Source organism: Astatotilapia calliptera, chromosome 14 (genome assembly GCF_964374335.1).
Source record: "Astatotilapia calliptera chromosome 14, fAstCal68.1, whole genome shotgun sequence".
NCBI lineage: Eukaryota > Metazoa > Chordata > Actinopteri > Cichliformes > Cichlidae > Astatotilapia > Astatotilapia calliptera.
The window spans coordinates 442,923-462,710 of NC_137435.1; the positions used below are offsets into that span (position 1 = coordinate 442,923).

A 19,788-nucleotide genomic window follows, 5' to 3' on the forward strand; every position below is an offset into this window, starting at 1 on the left:
GGAAGACTTTTCTGTGGATTCTGTGAAGACAACACTGAGACTGTGGAAAATGTTTTATTACAGCCCAACTTAGTTTGTGAGTTTGGACCGATTCTCAAAGTTGGCTTTGTTCTAAAACATTTCTTTGCTCTGTATATGATGTGGACTAACACTGGAGTATTAATGAAAGACAAAAATCTGGACTGAATAATGTGATTATTTTAGCAACATATTACAGTCCGAGCCCACTTCTGTGCGTGGAAGAATCATCTCAAAGTATTTTCCAGATCTGGACACAAAAGCCCTGAAATGTATTTCCTTACTGGACTTAGAGATGCTCTTGGACTCAAACCCCTGTTTTATTTTATTATTATTTAGTTTTCCTCTTGTTTCATATCATTTATATGTTTTTTTCTCTATTCCTTTGCTACTGACTCAACAGCACCGTATGGCTGTTTTCTGTGTTTGAGTCAAAGGGTTGAACTTTGTTTGGTTTGGAAATTCAGCCTAAAAAATAAAATAAAAAACGACTCCGTTCAACCTAAGAGTACACCTGAGTCTCTGCCGTGTGGGAGCGAGCTTCACTAAATCTGCGAGGGCAAAGGTGTAACCCTCACCCCACACCTGCCATGAGAGCTTGTGTTCAGGTCAACTAGATTTGAGTTTTGATTGCTGTGTTTAAGTAAGATGATTTCATTGTTATCTGAAGATAACATTGATACGTGTATGCTTTTGCACGAGCTGGAGAAGGAGAACTTATTTTTGTCTTTAACGCGTGCATGATGAAACACCGGCACCATTGAGAGTGGACTATGTAAAGAAATCTAAATAGTTACCTAAAATCTAGTTAACCTGGTCACCGGTGACTTTCACGAGGCGTCGGGCTGCTTCACAGAGCAACCTTTTCAGGTAAGAGGCGGGAATGCTATGGGTCACACAGGCCTGTCGGAGCTCAGTGGACCATCAAACCCTCTCCGCTGAGTTCAGGCTGTTTTCACGCCAGCGGAGAACTCGTGTTGTTGTAATGTCACCGAGTGACCACCAGGGGTCGGCTCCGCTGTGCTGTCCGGTCTCTGCCGCTGGGGGGCGCTGCTCCCCCTAGCGGTAGACACCGGGGGTCTGATGGCAGGATGGCGGAGGCAGGGGGACCGGATTCCGCCGCGGCGCGGTGCCCTGACGAGTCATCAGATAGTGAGCCGGAACAGGAGCCCGGAACTCCGCAGAAACTCATCCGAAAAGTGTCGACGTCCGGCCAGATCCGCAGCAAGGTACGTGTGCTAACATCCGGGGCTCCTTGCGCATAGCCGGCGGTCAGCGGCGGCGCTCATTCAGCAGCGCAGGGCCACACGCAGCCTGAGGGCACGGCGCTGTCCACCGGCTCACCGGCCCGCAGAACTCCATGTAAAATACGGACTCTTTAAAAGCCGGTCCCTTTTTCTAGCGGTAAGCAGCCGGTTTATTGTTAGAGTGAAACATGTTCGGACCAGACATCGACCGTCGGATACTCCGGCGCGCAGTGAACATGATGTGTGATGTTTCAGCGCTGCTCTGACGTCTGTTTCCCGGACAGCCGTCCTCCACTGGCCGCTGCGGGCGGCGCTATCTTTGCCTTTAAAACACAAGTGTGAGATGTGGGCTGCATGCTGGTGACGCCGAACTGAAGACCGGACGCGTTTGCGCCTTAAACCGGTCTACTGTCTTTGGCCCGTGCTCCCGTAGTCCAAAGATTGGTGTCACTTTAAATCTGACCGATTTTAAACGGAGTTCTGAGCCCAGGCTTCAGCGTCCCTGGAAAAACTGTGCTTTCTGGGGTAAGGGCCACAGCTCTTAGACCATTTCTAAACCACATAACAGGAAACGCCGTAGCCAGACACCGAGTTTCAGTAGATGACCGGGTGTAAACACGGATCTGACTGGTGCGGTTTTTTCACCATCTGTGGAGCTTCCGTTAAACCTAATTCGGGCAGAAACGGCATAAAGTCAGCGGAGACGCCGGTAAAACGCACGGAAACAACAGAGAAACGTCGCGAGTTTAAACCGGTAACACATACCGGTTACTAGCTCACACCTGATAACGGAAAGATTTGGGCCCGCTGTGAGACATCGGTGTTTCCTATCGCTGGTGGCCTAAATGCGCGTGCTGCTGCGGGGTGGACAGAGGCGGCTGAGGCGGCGCTACGTTAGCTTTAGCACTGTGACACATAACGGTCCCATCACGGTCGACACGTAACGGCCGGTTTTCCGGTAAAAGCAGCGGGATTTTAACTGCGATAGAGAACAGCGGGAACTCAAACTGGCACCGCTGATCAATACGTGACAGATTATACTTTTATTGATTACTGATCGTTTTTCATATTGCTGCCTTCACGGGCAGGCTAAAGACTCGGAAATGTGGACATCGTGTTGTCAGACGATGTTAAAGCAGCTCCATTAGGAAACAATTTAAAAAACAAACCCGGAGTCCTGAAAGCTCACTGTGAGGCGCTTCCTTCGACCTACAGAGCTGACCAAAGACAGGCTCTGGTTTTCAGGGCGGTAGGCATCATTGATGAGCAGGACACAGGTGAGTGAGGTGTGGTTCCTGCTGCAGGGGGGCCTCCGGTGACTTAATCCCACTCACAGAGAGCGGTGTTATTGGGCACCAGATCAAATGTGCCAGGTGTTCCTCTGTGAACATGGCGTCGTCATGGCGAAAGGGTTAACGGGTCAACGCTGTGACCTGCAGATCTTCACCGAGTCCTCACTTCATAGAGCCGCACGGCAAGAAGGTCCTGAGTTCAATTCCACCATCAGGCCGGGGTCTTTCTGTGTGGAGTTTGCATGTTCTCCCCGTGTTTGCGTGGGTTCCCTCCGGGTACTCTGGCTTCCTCCCACCATCCAAAGACATGCAGCTTGTGGGGACAGGTTAATTGATTAATCCAAATTGCCCATTGGGAGTGAATGTGAGTGCGAATGGTTGTCTGTCTCTGCATGTTAGCCCTGACTGGCGACCTGTCCAGGGTGTACCCCGCCTCTCACCCTATGACAGCTGGGATAGGCTCCAGCGCCCCCCACGACCCTGGAAAGGATAAGTGGAAGCGGATGGATGGATGTTTCTCTGTAATAACAAACTCAGTGTAAACTATCTGTGTATAAACCAAAGCTGACACTATGAGACTTCATCAGAGGTGTGAGCATCACTGCAGGTGTCTTTGGTCGTGTCCAAATTCATGGACTGCATCCTCCTGAGGTGGTCGGGTAGGCCGGAAGTAAACGGCTGTTAAATTGGACGGTCTCGCCTTCTAGTTAGCGTCAGCGCTGTCTCGGTGGAGTTTAATGAACTCGGCCGTCTGCTCCTTGCTATCTAAAATATAACAGGACACTGGCGTAAACTCTCGACCGTCTCATACTTCTATTTAATCAGTTTTCTGTTTGACGTTTAGTCAGCTGTGTGAAAACCAAGGAGGAACCAACCCGGGGGATTAATAAAGTTTTATCTAATCTAATAACTTTAATCTCAGCCAAACCGATTTACTCACGAACAAATAAAACACTGAAAAAAGCCCAACAATAACATTTTTAGGTTGTCTAAGTGACTTATATATTACGTTTAACCCGAGCAGCGAAAGTGATCTGAAAGTGATGTGCCGGGAGTTGTGCCGTTCTCGGCAGCTCCAGTGACCCGCGAGCTCCTGGCTCGCTGTCGAGCTGGTGGGTAACAGACGTCTCTGAAAACGTCGAAGCACTTTTGCAAATATGCGATATCTTGATAAACCGAGCAGATATTTGAAGTTTACACAGCTACTTTCTCGCCTGAAAATATGTTAAAAGTTTATTTTGTGACCCAGAAAGATTAGTAAGAGTAATATTCAAACTTAGTAGCGGCTGCCGTTGTTGGAAACTGGAGTTTGGCTTGGCCGCGCTATGAATTCTGGGATATGGTGGGCCACGAAGGACACACCCGACCCATCCTTCAAATTCGGGGAAAATGAGGACGCATTTGTCGGCTGCATTCGGAGGAGTCTACGAATTTGAACAGCCTTCGGCGCGTCGCTGTGACGTAATCGGTCTACAAATGCGGCCTCAGGAGGATGCAGCCCAGGAATTTGGACACGACACAAATCTCTTCAAACACTGAAAATGAGAGAAAATTAGAATAATGTCAATAATAATTCTGACAGACATAAAAGACGGAGTTTTTTAACTTTTCAAAATAAAAGCACGGGAACGAGGAGATAAATCACAGGTTTAATGCCTGCTCATGCAGTGAAGTCTGGAATTTCCCGCGGCAGCAAATGGAAGAACAGGAAGAACATGGGTTATATTTAGAGTATGGGACAAACATTGAGATTGAGTCATGTGGGACTCTGACAGGAAGCTGCACTCCACTGTTTCCTGCTGTCCCACGCCTCAGCCGCCAGAAACATTCAAACACTTCCAACTTTATTTAAAACTGTGCAGCGGACAGCCTCCATCTTTACACAAGATTTACACACTTTCAGCTTGAGAAAGAAGAAATCTGTGCTCACAGGTGTGTGTGTGTTTCAGACTGTGCTGAAGGAGGGGAACCTGCTGAAACAGACGAGCTCGTTCCAGCGCTGGAAGCGGCGATACTTCAAGCTGAGAGGGAGGACACTGTACTACGCTCAGACCGCCAAGGTGAGCCCCACCCTGCCGCTCAGTTGCTGGGCTGTGTTCTGAGGACGCACGCGTGAGCATAACCTTTTCTGTGTGTCTGCAGTCCATCATCTTTGACGAAGTCGACCTGACGGACGCCAGCGTGGCCGAGTCCAGCACCAAAAACGTCAACAACAGCTTCACCGTGAGTCTTAATAATAATGGATTGGATTTATATAGCGCTTTTCAAGGCACCCAAAGCGCTTTACAATACCACTATTCATTCACTCTCACATTCACACACTGGTGGAGGCAGCTACAGTTGTAGCCACAGCTGCCCTGGGGCAGACTGACAGAAGCCAGGCTGCCATATCGCACCATCGGCCCCTCTGGCCAAACCTGCAGCAGCACGGCCAGGTTCATCCACCGCTGAAAATAGTCCCCACACAGGCCGCTGTTCCTGCTCTGTGTGGTTACACTACAGGAAGTGATCTCAGGATAGATTCCTGTTTAATTCACATTCTGTCTAATCAGCTGATCAGTGACTGGAAGCAGGCGTGGCTGAGTTACGTCTGTCACTCATTGTGTGTCTGTGTTTGTGTGTGTCTGGTTGTGTGTGTGTCTGTGTGTGCTGCTGGCGTCCATTAAAAACCTGGTTTTCCTTTAGTGTAAACATATTTACTCTAATTTATTTATTTACATATTTATTTTTTTCTATTTTTAACATTTTTCACAGATTAGTTTTTTTTTATAAATTTTGAAATGTTGTGTTGAATAATCTTCAGCTTTTCTTTTGTTTCTAACTGAATCCATTTGTGTGTTTTGTGCTGTTGTCGCTTTGATGCTCGGAGCTGTTTGTGCTCATCAGAGTTTCTGTTTTAGTCACACAACGGACTCACACAGGAAGAGAGCGTCTTATTTTGGCGAGTGAAGTCATTTCCTGTAATTGAGGCCTTTGAAGTTTGTTTAAAGAGTCTGTGTGTGTGTGTGTGTGTGTGTGTGTGTGTGGTCGGTATAATAACAGTCTGTGTGCTAAAAATACACAGTCACATGAACACAGCTGACACACACACTCCTCCTTCTTGCTGGTTGGATTGGGTAGAAAAGGAAGGGGGCGGGGCCGGTGCAGGGAGAAATGGTCAGAGCGAGGCAGAGACGACAGCAGACCAGAACCAGGATCGGGACTCTGAGCCGGACTTTCGTCAGGACGCGGTAAGTCAGCTATTGGTCAAAAGGTCATGATGTCACCGACAGCTGACCGGCTTCACGCTTCCTGACTCACCGCTGCGTCAGATCCTTCACGCTGTTATTGGTGACGTCTCTCCTCCGGGCCTTCACACGTGTTTTGCTCTGAGCCTCGGTGACGCTGACCCAAGTGGGCCGGGCGGTCTCCATCAGCGCTCGCCGTTAGTCAGACGGTGGAAGCAGAGTGATGGCGATTAATCGAGCTTTCGTTTTGTCGACAGAGCTCATTAGTTCTCGTTTTAAACGCTTCCTTCGCCCATGTGTTCCGATCACACAAAGGAGGATTATTGTGAACTGTGGCTCATGCACAGCTGCTTTGGTGGCTTAAGTGAACTGTTGAGGTGTCCGCCGCGTTTTAAACTGAGCTCTGGGAAAAGACCCCGTGGGTCACATGACACGGGAATGAAGGAACGTGTTTTATTCCCCTGCGTTCATGCCGCTGTGTGTGGATCTGTGGACTTCCCGAGGCTTAGCATGAGTCGGCTGCAGCAGCGAGGACAGGAGCAGGAAGCTGGAAACAGGCAGAGGAGGAGACGTCAGGTGACTTTGTACAGCTCAGTGATTGGGTGATAACGATGTGGAGAGAAAGCAGAGGTTCAGGGACGGTGGGGGAGGGGCAAGAAACACTGCTATCTCTGTTTGTGCTCACAGAGGTCCATTGTGTGCGATGGCGTGATGTCACTTCCTGTTTGTGATGCCCGTTTGCCGACAGCGGCTGTACAGACTGAGGCTGAGCAGCTCCACGCCATCAACTGTTGTGATTGGTCGGTGAGCCGACGTGGAGCGCCCTCTGCAGGAACGACTTAGCACACAATTACAATAAAATACAAAATAATGCTGCGCTGCTCATCTGTAATCTGCAGGCTTCCCAACGCCAGCCAATCACAAGAAAGTTGTCTTACAGGGGGAGGAGCCCAGAATACTTGTAAAAGTTCTAGATGTTCAAAGCCGCAGCCCAACCCGGGCTGTGTTTCTGTCTGTGTGGACTCATCCCACAGTGTCAAAGTCTAGTCGGCAGCTGGGGGACCCGCGCTCCGTGCTCGCTCTTCCTGTTCGTCGGGTTAACGTGACCACTGACGGCTGATTCCTTCTCTCCGTAAGGCACCGCGCTGCGAGCTCTCCTGACCAGTGTTGGTCAAGTTACTTGAAAAAAGTAATCAGTAACTAATTACTGATTACATCCCCAAAAAGTAATCCTGTTACTTTACTGATGACTTATTTTCAAAGTAATTAATTACTTAGTTACTTTTTAAAAACATGATTTACAACCTGAAGAGGTGATAAAGCGATAGATCTTTCAGCCCAATTCTACTTTTTCTGCATAATCCATCATACAAAATGTAATCAAATGGAAAAATCTCTTTTTAAAACTTGTTTTATTAGTTTTAATCTTTTAACTTTATGCATCAAGCAAACATTTAATTATATGCAACATTCTCTGACTGGAAGAAATTAGTTTAACATTTAAACCTATTTTCTACACATTCCAGCTCATAAAATAAAATATTTTGTGTGTTTACACTCAGTCTTTCAAATAGATGCAAGTAAAACACAGCAGAAAATAAATAAAGTCAAAGACTCAGCGGTCCTGTTGCTCTATTTTCACCTGTAAAGCAGGACTGGGGCAGGCGGAGGTTTACCCTGGTGCAGGTGTGCCGCGGTCAGTGGAAGAATCCGCGAGTTTCTCTGTGAGTTTCCCATCACGTCGTAGCTACTCGGTGCTTGTTGGAAGTTTAGGGGTTTTTTCGCTGTAAAAAGAAGTTTTCTTCCCACGCACAGCGGACACTAATGTTTTTGTCACTTTTTATGGAATCAAACTCAAAGTAAGGTCAGTACTTCCACGCTTTAAACGCTGCACGCTCATACTCTCTCCGCACTCGATATGTGATCCACTGTTGATCTGCACACAGCTGTTGTCACGAACGTCGCACTCGCTTACGTCACTGTCGTGAGACATTCTCGCAAAAAATCACGGTTTTAGTAACGCGGCTCACGGGAAAGTAACGGTAATCTAATTACCGTTTTTGCAATAGTAATCCCTTACTTTACTCGTTACTTGAAAAAAGTAATCGGATTACAGTAACACGTTACAAGTAACGCGTTACTGCCCATCTCTGCTCCTGACAGGTGTCAGCAGCCCGAGCAAGGAAGTCTGCTCCCAGATATCCCGGCGTCCTGTGATGCTCTCCGTGTGACGGCCGAGCCTGTGCTGCAGGTTCTGTGGTCGCGTCCTGAAACGAGGCTTTGTTGGGACGTGACTAAGCTCTCACACGGAACCCTGATCATTCCCAGAGTGTTCGGACTGAGCCTCGTGTGCTTTTATTCCCAGACAGCAGAGTAAAAGTTCAGGAAACTGCAACAGCAGGAGCAAAACTGATCCAGAACAAGTCAGAATGTAGCCACTCATCAGACCCTGCAGCAGTCTGAGCGCGTTTCCCAGCATGCACCACACCTGAGACACAACCTGAGGAGGAGCAGAGTGACAGAGGCACCAACTCTAACACACACACACAGTTTGCGTGTGTGCGTGTGTGTGTGTGTGTGTGCGTGCGTGCGTGTGTGTGTGTGTGTGTGTGCGTGCGTGTGTGTGTGCGTGTGTGTGCGTGTGTGTGTGTGTGTGTGTGAGCACTGGATACCTGATAAGGGTTTCTTGGTTGGGTCTGTTTCTGTCATTGAGGAAACAGAAGCTTCATTGTAGAGCAGCTGATCAAGAAGTCACAGAGTTATGAGGGCAGCAGCTCTTCAAGCTTCCAGCTGTGTCCTCATGATTTGACATCTTGTTAATTAAAGTTTGAAGTGTGACATCTGAAACTCCTACATCTGGCTGTGGACTGTGAATGCACCGTGATGTATGCACCTGTGTGTTTCAGGTGATCACGCCCTGTCGGCGCCTCATCCTTTGTGCAGACAACAGGAAGGAAATGGAGGATTGGATGACGGCGCTGCGCAGCATCCAGAACAGACAGAATTATGAGGTCAGTCTCGTCCCTGCCATCCCAGTGTACAGAGACTGGTCTCTGTACAGCCTGCTCACTGTGTGTGTGTGTGTGTGTGTGTGTCCCAGTCCACCCAGTATAGCATGGACCACTTCAGTGGGATGCACAACTGGTACGCCTGCTCCCACGCCAGACCCACGTACTGCAACGTGTGCAGGGAGGCTCTGTCAGGGGTCACGTCACACGGCCTCTCCTGTGAAGGTACACAAGTACACACACACACACGGTGCAGAGCAAAGAGCTGTTATAGTGACAGTGAGGAGTGCTGTCTGTGAGCAGCAGCGTGTTCCTGATCAACAAACTTGGAGCTGAGTGTGCTCCACCCACCTCCACCTGTGTACACGTGGAGGTGGGTGTGAATCAGCATCCTGTGAATCAGCATGCAGGCGGACTGCATCCTTCAGATACAGCTTTCCTTTATTGGCCTGTAACAAAGCTTTTGAGGCTGAATGCTATCAGCAGACAGCTCCAGCTCAGGGGCTGTGCTCTGCAGTTTGTAGATGAGCCGCAGGATAATTTGACCTGTGTGTCTGTGTGTGTGTTTCAGTGTGTAAATTTAAGGCTCACAAACGGTGTGCAGTCAGAGCCACCAACAACTGTAAATGGACAACGCTAGCTTCTATCGGGAAGGACATCATTGAGGACGAGGACGGGGTGAGACACACAGCACAGATGTCCTGTCAATTCTGAGTCGGGGAACGACTCACCTCTGACCTTTGACCTCTGTGCTCAGGTGTCGATGCCTCATCAGTGGTTGGAGGGAAACCTGCCGGTGTCGGCCAAGTGCACCGTGTGTGATAAAACGTGCGGCAGTGTGCTGCGGCTGCAGGACTGGAGGTGTCTGTGGTGTAAAGCAATGGTGAGACACGCGCACACACGCACGCACACACACACACACACACACACACGTCAGATGTGTGAACAGGTGAGCTGTCTCCACAGGTGCACTCCAGCTGTAAGGAGCAGCTGTCCTCCAAGTGTCCCCTTGGTCAGTGCAAAGTGTCCGTCATCCCTCCGACGGCACTCAACAGCATCGACTCAGACGGTGAGTGTGCTCCTGTCAGTCTGAGCCCCACGCTGCCCCCCGCAGGGCAAACACACTCACTGCAGATCTGCTCACACAGCCGTCATCCCCACCATCACCATTATAATCACTAACATTACCACCTCACGCTGACGCGACCCTGCAGGTTTCCTTCTTATTTCCCCTGATGTCAGTAACACACACAGTGAACCCTCTGAACATGATCGCACAGTCAGCGTTCTCCTGAATGATGGGTACGGCCGCTCGGACAGTACCGCCACATCTCCGTCTCTGTACCTGCACGTCTGTGCTGGAGCTTCATTAAAATGGCGGTAAAAACGGACATGTCAGAGAACTAAACACAGCTGTCTTCATCCCACAAGAAAGAACATCTCCAGACTGCAATTAAAGATAATAAACAATAAAGATGAGTGTGCTCGGTAAACAGGCAGGTTCATCCACACCATCAACGTGTCTCCTCACAGAGAAACGTTGAGCTCTGTGCCATAAACTTTGAAGACGTCAGAATGCCGACACTTCCCCCACAAAGATGACCTTTGACACCAATACGAACCAATAAAGTTGTGGTCTGACGACCGTTGAAAAAGCTCACCACCCTCACCGGTCCCTACAGCAGACCCACTCACTCTGTGCAGGCTGAAATATGACAGCAAAGGGCCTCAGGGTGGGCTCTCGGGTTAAAGCGGCTGTTACAGAGGTTTTAATGTGTGCAGCATCAGAGCCAGCACCGCCCACGTCGGTCTGCAGGAGGTCGACACAAACCAGTGCCCCACTAACCCACGGCAGACCAACAGCTGGTGTGTGTGTGTGTTGTGTGCGCAGGTTTCTGGAAGGCGTCGTGTCCTCCGTCCTGCACCAGTCCTCTGTTGGTCTTTGTTAACTCTAAAAGTGGAGACAATCAGGGTGTGAAGTTCCTGCGGCGCTTCAAGCAGCTGCTGAACCCGGCGCAGGTGTTTGACCTGATGAATGGAGGGCCTCACCTGGGGTGACACGCACACAGACGCACACAGACAAAAACACAGTAACACACAGTATGTTTGACATGCAAGTTCACACCTCTGTGTGTGTGGCAGTCTGCGGCTGTTCCAGAAGTTCGATACCTTCAGGATCCTGGTGTGTGGAGGAGATGGCAGCGTTGGCTGGGTGCTGTCTGAGATCGATATGCTCACGCTGCACAAGCAGGTACGAGCTTGCAGGTTAACTCGTGCTCTGCCTCCCGCCGTGCTCGCCGCCGACTGTGTGTATCTGTGTTTCAGTGTCAGCTCGGCGTTCTTCCTCTGGGGACCGGGAATGACCTTGCCCGGGTTCTGGGCTGGGGTTCGGCCTGCGACGATGACACCCAGCTCCCTCAAATTCTGGAGAAACTGGAGAGAGCCAGCACCAAGATGCTTGACAGGTGACCAGTTATCTGATGTCACACGAGGATGGGGACGACCTACGGGTCCGGGCTGTAGCTCAGGTAAACCACGCCTTTCTCTCTTCCTGTTGCAGGTGGAGCATCATGGTCTATGAGACTAAGTTTCCACGGCAACACTCTGCATCCACTGTCACCGAGGACTGCAGCGATGACTCTGAGGTGAGACCTCAGCACTGGTCTGATGAAGAATGGGTGTGGCCAATCTCATTGTCCTCTGCATTGGTCGTGTGTGGGTTTCTGTGATTCTTTCCTCTGGTGGAACAAACCAAAGCCACTCATTTACAAAGAGTATAACAGTATTCAGAGGCTTAGCATGCTTGGATGAGGCTTTATGAGCAAACTGGCTTTTTCTGGTTTGTGCAGGACCAGCTTTGGCAGGTTTTAATATTAGCTAATCAGATCATCGTCAATAAGACAATAACCAGGGCAGCAGTGATGCCAGTGCTGCTCCCTGACTTTAATACTGATCAGTATTAAAGTCAGGGATCAATGTTACCTAGCAACCTAATGATGAGTAAGTGGATATGTTTCCGTGAATGTGGCTGAGCTTGTGCTGAATGTGAGCAGAGGGGCCGATCTGACACTGACAGAAGCCACCATGATTTTATTTTGAAAGTGTCGTGCTTTCTGAATCAGATTGGGAACAACGAACAGACTCCTCTGACTCGACTGTTTCCATCCTCTAATCCAGGTCCAGCACATTCTCACGTATGAGGACTCAGTGGCTGCTCACCTGTCCAAGATCCTGACCTCTGACAAGCACTCGGTGGTTATCTCCTCGGCCAAGTACGCCCACCCACCTGCGCAGCCATCTGTGTCGTGTCTTAGGTGTAATTGAGTAATGGTGGTGTTTGTGTGGTTCATTGCAGAGTTCTCTGTGAGACGGTGAAGGACTTTGTGGCCCGGGTTGGTAAAGCTTACGAGAAGAACACGGAGAGTTCGGAGGAGTCAGAGGCCATGGCCAAGAAGGTACCACAACTGAAAAGGCACCAGTCTGTGTTTGATGACTCGCGTCTGTGTTTGATGACTCGCGTTTTCTGTCTCAGTGCGGTGTGCTGAAGGAGAAGTTGGACTCGTTGCTGAAGACTCTAAATGAGGAGTCTCAGGCGTCCTCTGTGCTCCCTCCAGCTCCTCCCCCAACCATCGCTGAGGAGCAGGAGGAGGTGGAGGGACTTGTGCTGCCTCCTCTTCATCTTCCTCCTCCTCCCCACTTTCTGCCCATTTCCACCTGCTCTTCACGCCCCACCCCTTCCACCTCCTCCTCCTCTGTGGTAGCAGCTGCCATTTTTAAACCTCGAGAACAGCTGATGCTGAGAGCCAACAGTCTGAAGAAGGCCATCCGGCAGATCATTGAGCACACTGAGAAAGGTGAGCCCGTCATGGTCAGGACTCACCTGAACAGGTGTGGTGGTTTCACAGAGGAGCTGTTCAGATACAGCTCAGTAAAGTCAAATCTCCATGAGGCTGTGGATACTCAGCTACAGTCAGTACAGCTGCCCCTTAGCAGGCTGCCACAGGAAAGCAGGTGTTTGGGGAGGAGGGCTTTAAAGAGATGAGTGATAACAGGTTTATTTTCGACGATGGATCGGGGGGCTGTATGAGATGCAATTAAAGGGAAAAATTAGATTTTCTGTCCTTCTGAAAAATTTGGGTAAATGCTCATCAGTTCCTCCCACAGATTGAAGCTGGGCTGAGTTACAGAAATGACAAACACACTGATCCAGGATCAGATCTCAATGTCTGCTGCTGCAGAACAGCTCGGCCTCAGGTTTGTTGTTAGACTCTGTCCACAGACAGACCCCAGCTGCGGGACTCAGCTGGGGTCATGCTGGTTCAGATTCAGGAAACCAGGGCAGGAAGCTTGATGAGTTCGGTCACTTTAATTCAATTCAATTTTATTTATATAGTGCCAAATCACAACATAAGTCTCCGCAAGGCGCTTCATAGATACAGAGAAAAACCCAACAATCATATGACCCCCTATGAACAAGCACTTTGGCGACAGTGGGAAGGAAAAACTCCCTTTTAACAGGAAGAAACCTCCGGCAGAACCAGGCTCAGGGAGGGGCGGGGCCATCTGCTGTGATTGGTTGGGGTGAGAGAAGGAAGACAGGATAAAGACATGCTGTGGAAGAGAGACAGAGGTTAATAACAGATATGATTCAGTGCAGAGAGGTCTGTTAATACATAGTGAGTGAGAAAGGTGACTGGAAAGGAAAAACTCAATGCATCATGGGAATCCCCCGGCAGTCTATGTCTATTGCAGCATCACTAAGGGAGGATTCAGGGTCACCTGGTCCAGCCCTAACTATATGCTTTAGCAAAAAGGAAAGTTTGAAGCCTAATCTTGAAAGTAGAGATAGTGTCTGTCTCCTGAATCCAAACTGGAAGCTGGTTCCACAGAAGAGGGGCCTGAAAACTGAAGGCTCTGCCTCCCATTCTACTTTTAAATACTCTAGGAACAACAAGTAGGCCTGCAGAGCGAGAGCCAAGTGCTCTAATAGGGTGATATGGTACTACAAGGTCATTAAGATAAGATGGGGCCTGATTATTTAAGACCTTGTATGTGAGGAGCAGGATTTTGAATTCTGGATTTAACAGGAAGCCAAAGCAGGAGAAATCTGCTCTCTTTCTAGTCCCTGTCAGGACTCTTGCTGCAGCATTTTGGATCAGCTGAAGGCTTTTCAGGGAGTTTTTTGGACTTCCTGATAATAATGAATTACAGTCGTCCAGCCTGGAAGTAATAAATGCATGAACTAGTTTTTCAGCGTCACTCTGAGACAGGATATTTCTAACTTTAGAGATGTTGCACAAATGGAAGAAAGCAGTCTTACATATTTGTTTAATATGTGCATTGAAGGACATGTCCTGGTCAAAAATGACTCCAAGGTTCCTCACAGTGTTACTGGAGGCCAAGGTAATGCCATCCAGAGTAAGAATCTGATTAGATACCATATTTCTAGGCTCTTCAGGGCCGAGTACAATAACCTCAGTTTGATCTGAATTAAGAAGCAGAAAGTTAGCGGCCATCCAGGTCTTTATGTCTTTAAGACATTCCTGCAGTTTAACTCATTGGTGTGTGTTATCTGGCTTCATGCACAGATAGAGCTGGGTGTCATCTGCATAGCAGTGTAAATGTATGCTATGTCTTCTAATGATGCTGCCTAAGGGAAGCGTGTATAATGTAAACAGAAGTGGTCCTAGCACTGAACCCTGTGGAACTCCATAATTAACCTCAGTGTGTGAAGAGGACTCTCCATTTACATGCACAAACTGGAGTCTATTAGATAGATATGATACAAACCACTGCAGCGCAGTACCTGTAATACCTACAGCATGTTCTAATCGCTCTAATAGGATATTATGGTCGACAGTATCGAACGCTGCACTGAGGTCTAGCAGGACAAGCACAGAGATGAGTCCACTGTCAGAGGCCATAAGAAGATCATTTGTAACCTTCACTAAAGCTGTTTCTGTGCTGTGATGAGCTCTGAAACCTGACTGAAACTCTTCAAATAAACCTCTGCAGATGATCTGTTAGCTGTTTGACAACTAATTTACTTTAGAAATCAGTAAATGACCAGCTCTGATATTTTTATCAGTGTAATGTGAGGAGAGCGTGGTGCGAGCGAACTGAGCTGCTTCTGTGTGTTTGCAGCGGTGGACGAGCAGAACGCTCAGACTCAGCAGCAGGTCTTCTCTCTGAGCCGGGCCGAGGAGGAGGGTCTGGTGGAGGAGGACGAAGAGGAGGACACCGAGGAGGACAAGACGTCCCTGCACTCGTCCTACAGCTCCAAGCATCGTGGCGCTCGCAGAGGTCAGAAACATCCAAAGCGTGCTTTCCCCACGGGACGGCCGCCGCACACTCATGCTTTGTTTTCTGTCTTCAGTCAGTAAGACGCCCTGTGAGAAGCTCATCAGCAAAGGCAGCCTACCACTGGGCAGCTCCGCATCACTTCCTGTCCAGACAGGAAGCCGGGACAACATGCCTATGCTCAACACAAAGATCCTGTATCCAGGTAACAGGCCGGCAGGTCTGACTCCTTAAAGTGTGTGTTTATGATGCCAGTAGTGATGTGTGTGTGTGTGTGTGTGTGTGTGTGTGTGTGTGTGTGTGTGTGTGTGTGTGTGTGTGTGTGTGTGTGTGTGTGTGTGTGTGTGTTGCAGGCTCGCTGTCCAACAGCTCCGTCATCAGCCGATTGTTGGTCAACGCCGACCCGTTCAGCTGCGACCCCGACAACATGTGAGGCTCCGTGACTGCGTCATAAGGTCCTCGCCGCGTCCACACGTGCTCTCATTAACCCTGTTGTGTGTGTGTGTGTCAGGGACTGCTACACTGAGAAGTGTGTCATGAACAACTACTTTGGCATCGGACTAGATGCCAAAATCTCTCTGGACTTCAACAACAAGCGAGACGAACATCCAGAGAAGTGCAGGTAGGAGTGGGCACGGTGATGGCGGCGTGGCGAGCTCCAAGAGCGCTAACTGACTCAGATGTGTCCTGATCTGCAGGAGTCGCACCAAGAACATGATGTGGTATGGAGTCCTAGGAACCAAGGAGCTGCTGCACAGAACCTACAAGAACCTCGAGCAGAGAGTCCTTCTGGAGGTGAGAGCAGAACCAGGAAATCCCTCACGCTCTGCTGCCTCCTCAGTAAACTCACTCTGACCTTCATGACATCATGAATGTCTTCAGGGTCTTTAAGGCCGAGTTCAGTTTTCTTCACAGTATTTTTTATAAATGGACGTAGTCCAAACAACCTGCAGCCGACGGGGAGGGGCACGACCAGGAAAACGACAACTTCCTGCTTCCTCTTAGGTCCTGAGAGTGCAGACACACCAGCTCTGTAAACCACCTGACCTGTCACTCCACTTCTTACCGTGTTCCTGCAGTGATTAAAGAGATTAGCTGGTAATACGCGTGACACTGTGTGTTTCAGTGTGATGGTCGGCCAATCCCTCTGCCCAGTCTGCAGGGAATCGCTGTCCTGAACATCCCGAGCTACGCAGGTGGGACCAACTTCTGGGGAGGAACCAAAGAGGACGATGTAAGACCTCCACCTCCTCCACCTGTCTGTACTCGTGTGAACATGTTGATGCTGAAATGAAGTAATACATTACTGTAGTACTGAACGTCTCATGTGAAGGTTGGCGTTTGCGTAGCTGCAGTCATTGTGAGCGCCCCCTGTGGAACAGGAAGTTCTCTGGTGGTTACTAGTAGTTGAGCGGTGCTGTCATGACTCGGCCTATGTGTTTCTGTCAGACCTTCACAGCGCCGTCCTTCGATGATAAGATCCTGGAGGTGGTGGCCGTTTTTGGCAGCATGCAGATGGCCGTGTCCCGAGTCATCAACTTGCAGCACCACCGCATCGCTCAGGTACCCACCCACCCACCTACCTGTCCAATCCACCCACCTATCTGTCTGTAACTGTCACCCCCTCCCTCTCAGTGTCGGACAGTGAAGATCACAATCCTGGGCGACGAGGGTGTCCCGGTTCAGGTGGACGGGGAAGCGTGGATCCAGCCTCCGGGGTACATAAAGATCATCCATAAGAACCGGACCCAGACCCTGACCCGAGACCGAGTAAGTGAAGCAGCTCTGGGTTGTTCTGGGAGTCTCGATCCGGCCCGGCGGAGGTTTTCACCTCGTGTCTGTGTTTCAGGCATTTGAGAGCACCCTGAAGTCCTGGGAGGACAAACAGAAGTGCGAGTTTCCCCGGGCGCCGCCTCAGCCACCACTGTCCTCCCAGCCTGAGATCGTCTCCGAGGAAGAGGCGACACTCATAAGCGAGTTCGGTCAGGCAGCTGGAGTGCTCATCCACAGGTGAGACCCACCCAGTGTTCCCACCTGCTCCATGAACAAATGTTTTTACTTTTGATAACATGGCATGGCGGTGTCACAGTGGTTAGAACCGTCGCCTCACAGCAGGAACTGGTTTGAATCCTTTGGTAGGACCTGTCGTCCTACCGCAGCTCAATAAACAGATGGATTTGGTCTGATTCTGTGGAAGAACAAAGGCCTTAGGGTCGACCTCTGTGCTCTTGTTGTGAGTACCTGAATGTGTTTGTGGCGTTTCAGCATCCGTGAGGTCGCTCAGTCTCACCAGAGCATGGAACAGGAACTGGCTCACGCTGTCAACGCCAGTTCAAAGGCCATGGACGTAGTCTACGCCGACTCCAAGAGCTCCAGGGTACGACAGCTGCTCTTGCCATTTCTATCGTTCACGTAAGTCCTTGAGCCTTCAGCTGTGTAAAGTATCACTGTTTGTCTACAGGCTCTGAGCTGCAGCGTGGTCATTCAGATGGTCAGCAACATCAAAGCTTTGGTCAGTGAGACTGAACTTCTCCTGTCTGGAAAGATGTCCATGGTAACTGCTTTGGTCCTTTACTTTATCCCAGAATGTTAGAAACCTTAGGCTCTATCTTTATCTGTTACACAATGCAGGTTGACAGGTTCCTGCCATGTTTTACTCTGATTGTTCATGGGTAACCACACCAAAAAAACAAAGCCTGGTCCTCGTGGTCCAGTCCTAACATTGTGTGTCTGTCTCTGCAGCAGCTGGATCCTCCTCAGCAGGAACAACTGAATGCAGCTCTGAGTTCTGTGGCTCAGCAGCTCCCCCGCCTGGCTGATGTTCCCTGGTTGTGTCCAGTCATTGACCCATCAGACCATGAGGTAATTACTGTACTTTACTTTATTGATTTATACAGCACTCTTCACAGGATAAAAACAACAAAGTGCTTCACAATAATATAAAACAGTACAATCAAACATACACCACAAATCTAATTAAAAGCCAGTCTAAATAAATGAGTCTTAGGATGATGTTTAAAAAAAAAAAATACAATCCAGGCAACATAGAGATGGAGGGAGAGCAACCTGGGGGCCACCGCTCTAAAACCTCTGGTTTTAAAACGTGTTCGGGGAACTATCAGCAGCCTTTGATTAGATGATCTCAGGCTGCGAGAGGGAGCGTGAGCTTCTAAGAGATTAGAAATAAAGAGAGGAGCGTCATGATTCGAAGCTTTAAAAGTCAGTACTAAGATTTTAAAATGAATTCTAAAATGTACTGGAAGCCAGTGTAATGAGCGTAAAACTGGTGCAATGTGCTCTCTTTTTCATGTCTTTGTTAAAAGCTTTGCCGCAGCATTCTGGACTGACTGGAGACGGTCATGGTTCTTTTTGCTCAAACAAAGAAAAAGACTGTTACAATAATCTAAGCAAGAAGAAATAAAAGTACGAATAATCATTTCTAACTCAGATTTAAACAAAAACATTCGCAGTTTGGAGATATTTCTCAGCTGAAAAAGGCAGTTCCTAATTAACTGTCGAGAGTGTTGCTCTAGAGACATGGCAGAATCAAAAACAACACCGAGATACCTGAGGCTTGGGTGAGCCTCAGGTATCTCTGAGCCAAGAGAACTAAGATGCTGTTTGATTATAGATATCTGGCTGTCAGGTAGAGCTGCCATAAACGATTATAGTCGACTAGTCACCGATTAATTTTGCGATTAGTCACTAATCAGATCATCATCCATTGTACAGCTTATTGCACCAGCAGCATCTGCTCTTATATAACTATCATTAGCTTACAGCTTTAAGTGTTTAAGGTGCTAACTAACAATAAAGACAAGATGATAGGTTATTAAATTTTAATGAAATTTTCAGATTATTTCAGTGGAGATTAATAAACTCAGCCGTCTGCTCCTTGCTATCTAAAATATAACAGGACACCGGAGTAAATTATCGAGCAGCTCACACAAATCAGCTGTCTGCTTGATGTTTATTCAGCTGTGTAAAAACTATAACTTTAATCTCAGCCAAACCGATTTACTCAGGAACAAATAAAATACTAAAGAAAGCCAAACAATATCATTTTTAAGTTATCTAAGTGACTCATATATCATGTTTAACCTGAGTAGCGAAAGACGGCGGTGGGTTTGAAAACAATTTGCCGGGACTCCGGTGTTCTCACGGCTCTAGTTAGCCTAGCCCCCGGCTAGCTATCGAGCTAGTGGGTAACAGACGTCTCCGAAAACGTCGGAGCGCTTTTGAAAATATGTGGTGTCTTGATAAACCGAGCAGATATTTGAAGAGATCTGAAAATATCTTAAAAGTTTATGACCCAGAAAGAACAGGACAGGGCACAGGAGAGGAGCAGCTACGATACCGGACACAGCTTCTTCTTCAGGGTTTTACGGCAGCTGGCATCCTTGTACATGCAGTGCTGCCATCTTCTGTTTCAGTCCGTTATTACACTCTTAAATCCTACTACTTATTCCTGCGTCTTTTGGGATCTTACAAAGCTTCAAACGACGCGTCGACTATTAAATTAGTCGTTGACGTAATCGTGACCAGTCGACTAATCGTGGCAGCGCTACTCTCAGGGGTAATAATTAATGTTTTTGACTTCAGTTCAGTTTTATTTATATAGCGCCAAATCACAACAACAGTCGCCTCAAGGTGCTTTATATTGCAAGGTCGACCCTACAATAATACATATAGAGAA

General features: G+C 48.6%; 1 protein-coding gene across 7 annotated transcripts in view; it reads left to right on the forward strand.

Moving 5' to 3' along the window:
- The first annotated feature begins 1,081 nt into the window (after positions 1–1,081).
- The window catches only part of dgkd (diacylglycerol kinase delta), a 29,206-nt gene continuing 10,499 nt past the window's right edge, over positions 1,082–19,788 (forward strand). The window contains exons 1-27 of one of the 7 annotated variants that reach the window (XM_026192056.2): positions 1,082–1,247; positions 4,507–4,617; positions 4,700–4,780; positions 8,691–8,795; positions 8,885–9,017; positions 9,364–9,470; positions 9,550–9,675; positions 9,759–9,861; positions 10,684–10,846; positions 10,935–11,043; positions 11,118–11,257; positions 11,353–11,437; positions 11,970–12,064; positions 12,148–12,247; positions 12,325–12,646; positions 14,937–15,095; positions 15,169–15,297; positions 15,446–15,521; positions 15,604–15,714; positions 15,791–15,887; positions 16,219–16,326; positions 16,542–16,655; positions 16,728–16,862; positions 16,942–17,102; positions 17,358–17,469; positions 17,554–17,646; positions 17,835–17,954. In XM_026192056.2, coding sequence (XP_026047841.1) covers positions 1,110–1,247; positions 4,507–4,617; positions 4,700–4,780; positions 8,691–8,795; positions 8,885–9,017; positions 9,364–9,470; positions 9,550–9,675; positions 9,759–9,861; positions 10,684–10,846; positions 10,935–11,043; positions 11,118–11,257; positions 11,353–11,437; positions 11,970–12,064; positions 12,148–12,247; positions 12,325–12,646; positions 14,937–15,095; positions 15,169–15,297; positions 15,446–15,521; positions 15,604–15,714; positions 15,791–15,887; positions 16,219–16,326; positions 16,542–16,655; positions 16,728–16,862; positions 16,942–17,102; positions 17,358–17,469; positions 17,554–17,646; positions 17,835–17,954 — 3,333 coding nt within the window. In that variant the 5' untranslated portion in view covers positions 1,082–1,109. Of the gene's footprint in view, positions 1,248–1,270; positions 1,423–1,546; positions 1,791–1,851; positions 2,020–2,512; positions 2,543–4,506; positions 4,618–4,699; positions 4,781–5,677; positions 5,788–8,690; positions 8,796–8,884; positions 9,018–9,363; positions 9,471–9,549; positions 9,676–9,758; positions 9,862–10,683; positions 10,847–10,934; positions 11,044–11,117; positions 11,258–11,352; positions 11,438–11,969; positions 12,065–12,147; positions 12,248–12,324; positions 12,647–14,936; positions 15,096–15,168; positions 15,298–15,445; positions 15,522–15,603; positions 15,715–15,790; positions 15,888–16,218; positions 16,327–16,541; positions 16,656–16,727; positions 16,863–16,941; positions 17,103–17,357; positions 17,470–17,553; positions 17,647–17,834; positions 17,955–19,788 lie in introns of those variants that run through there. The other 6 variants (XM_026192061.2, XM_026192062.2, XM_080289128.1 and 3 more) reach the window with 6 other exon arrangements.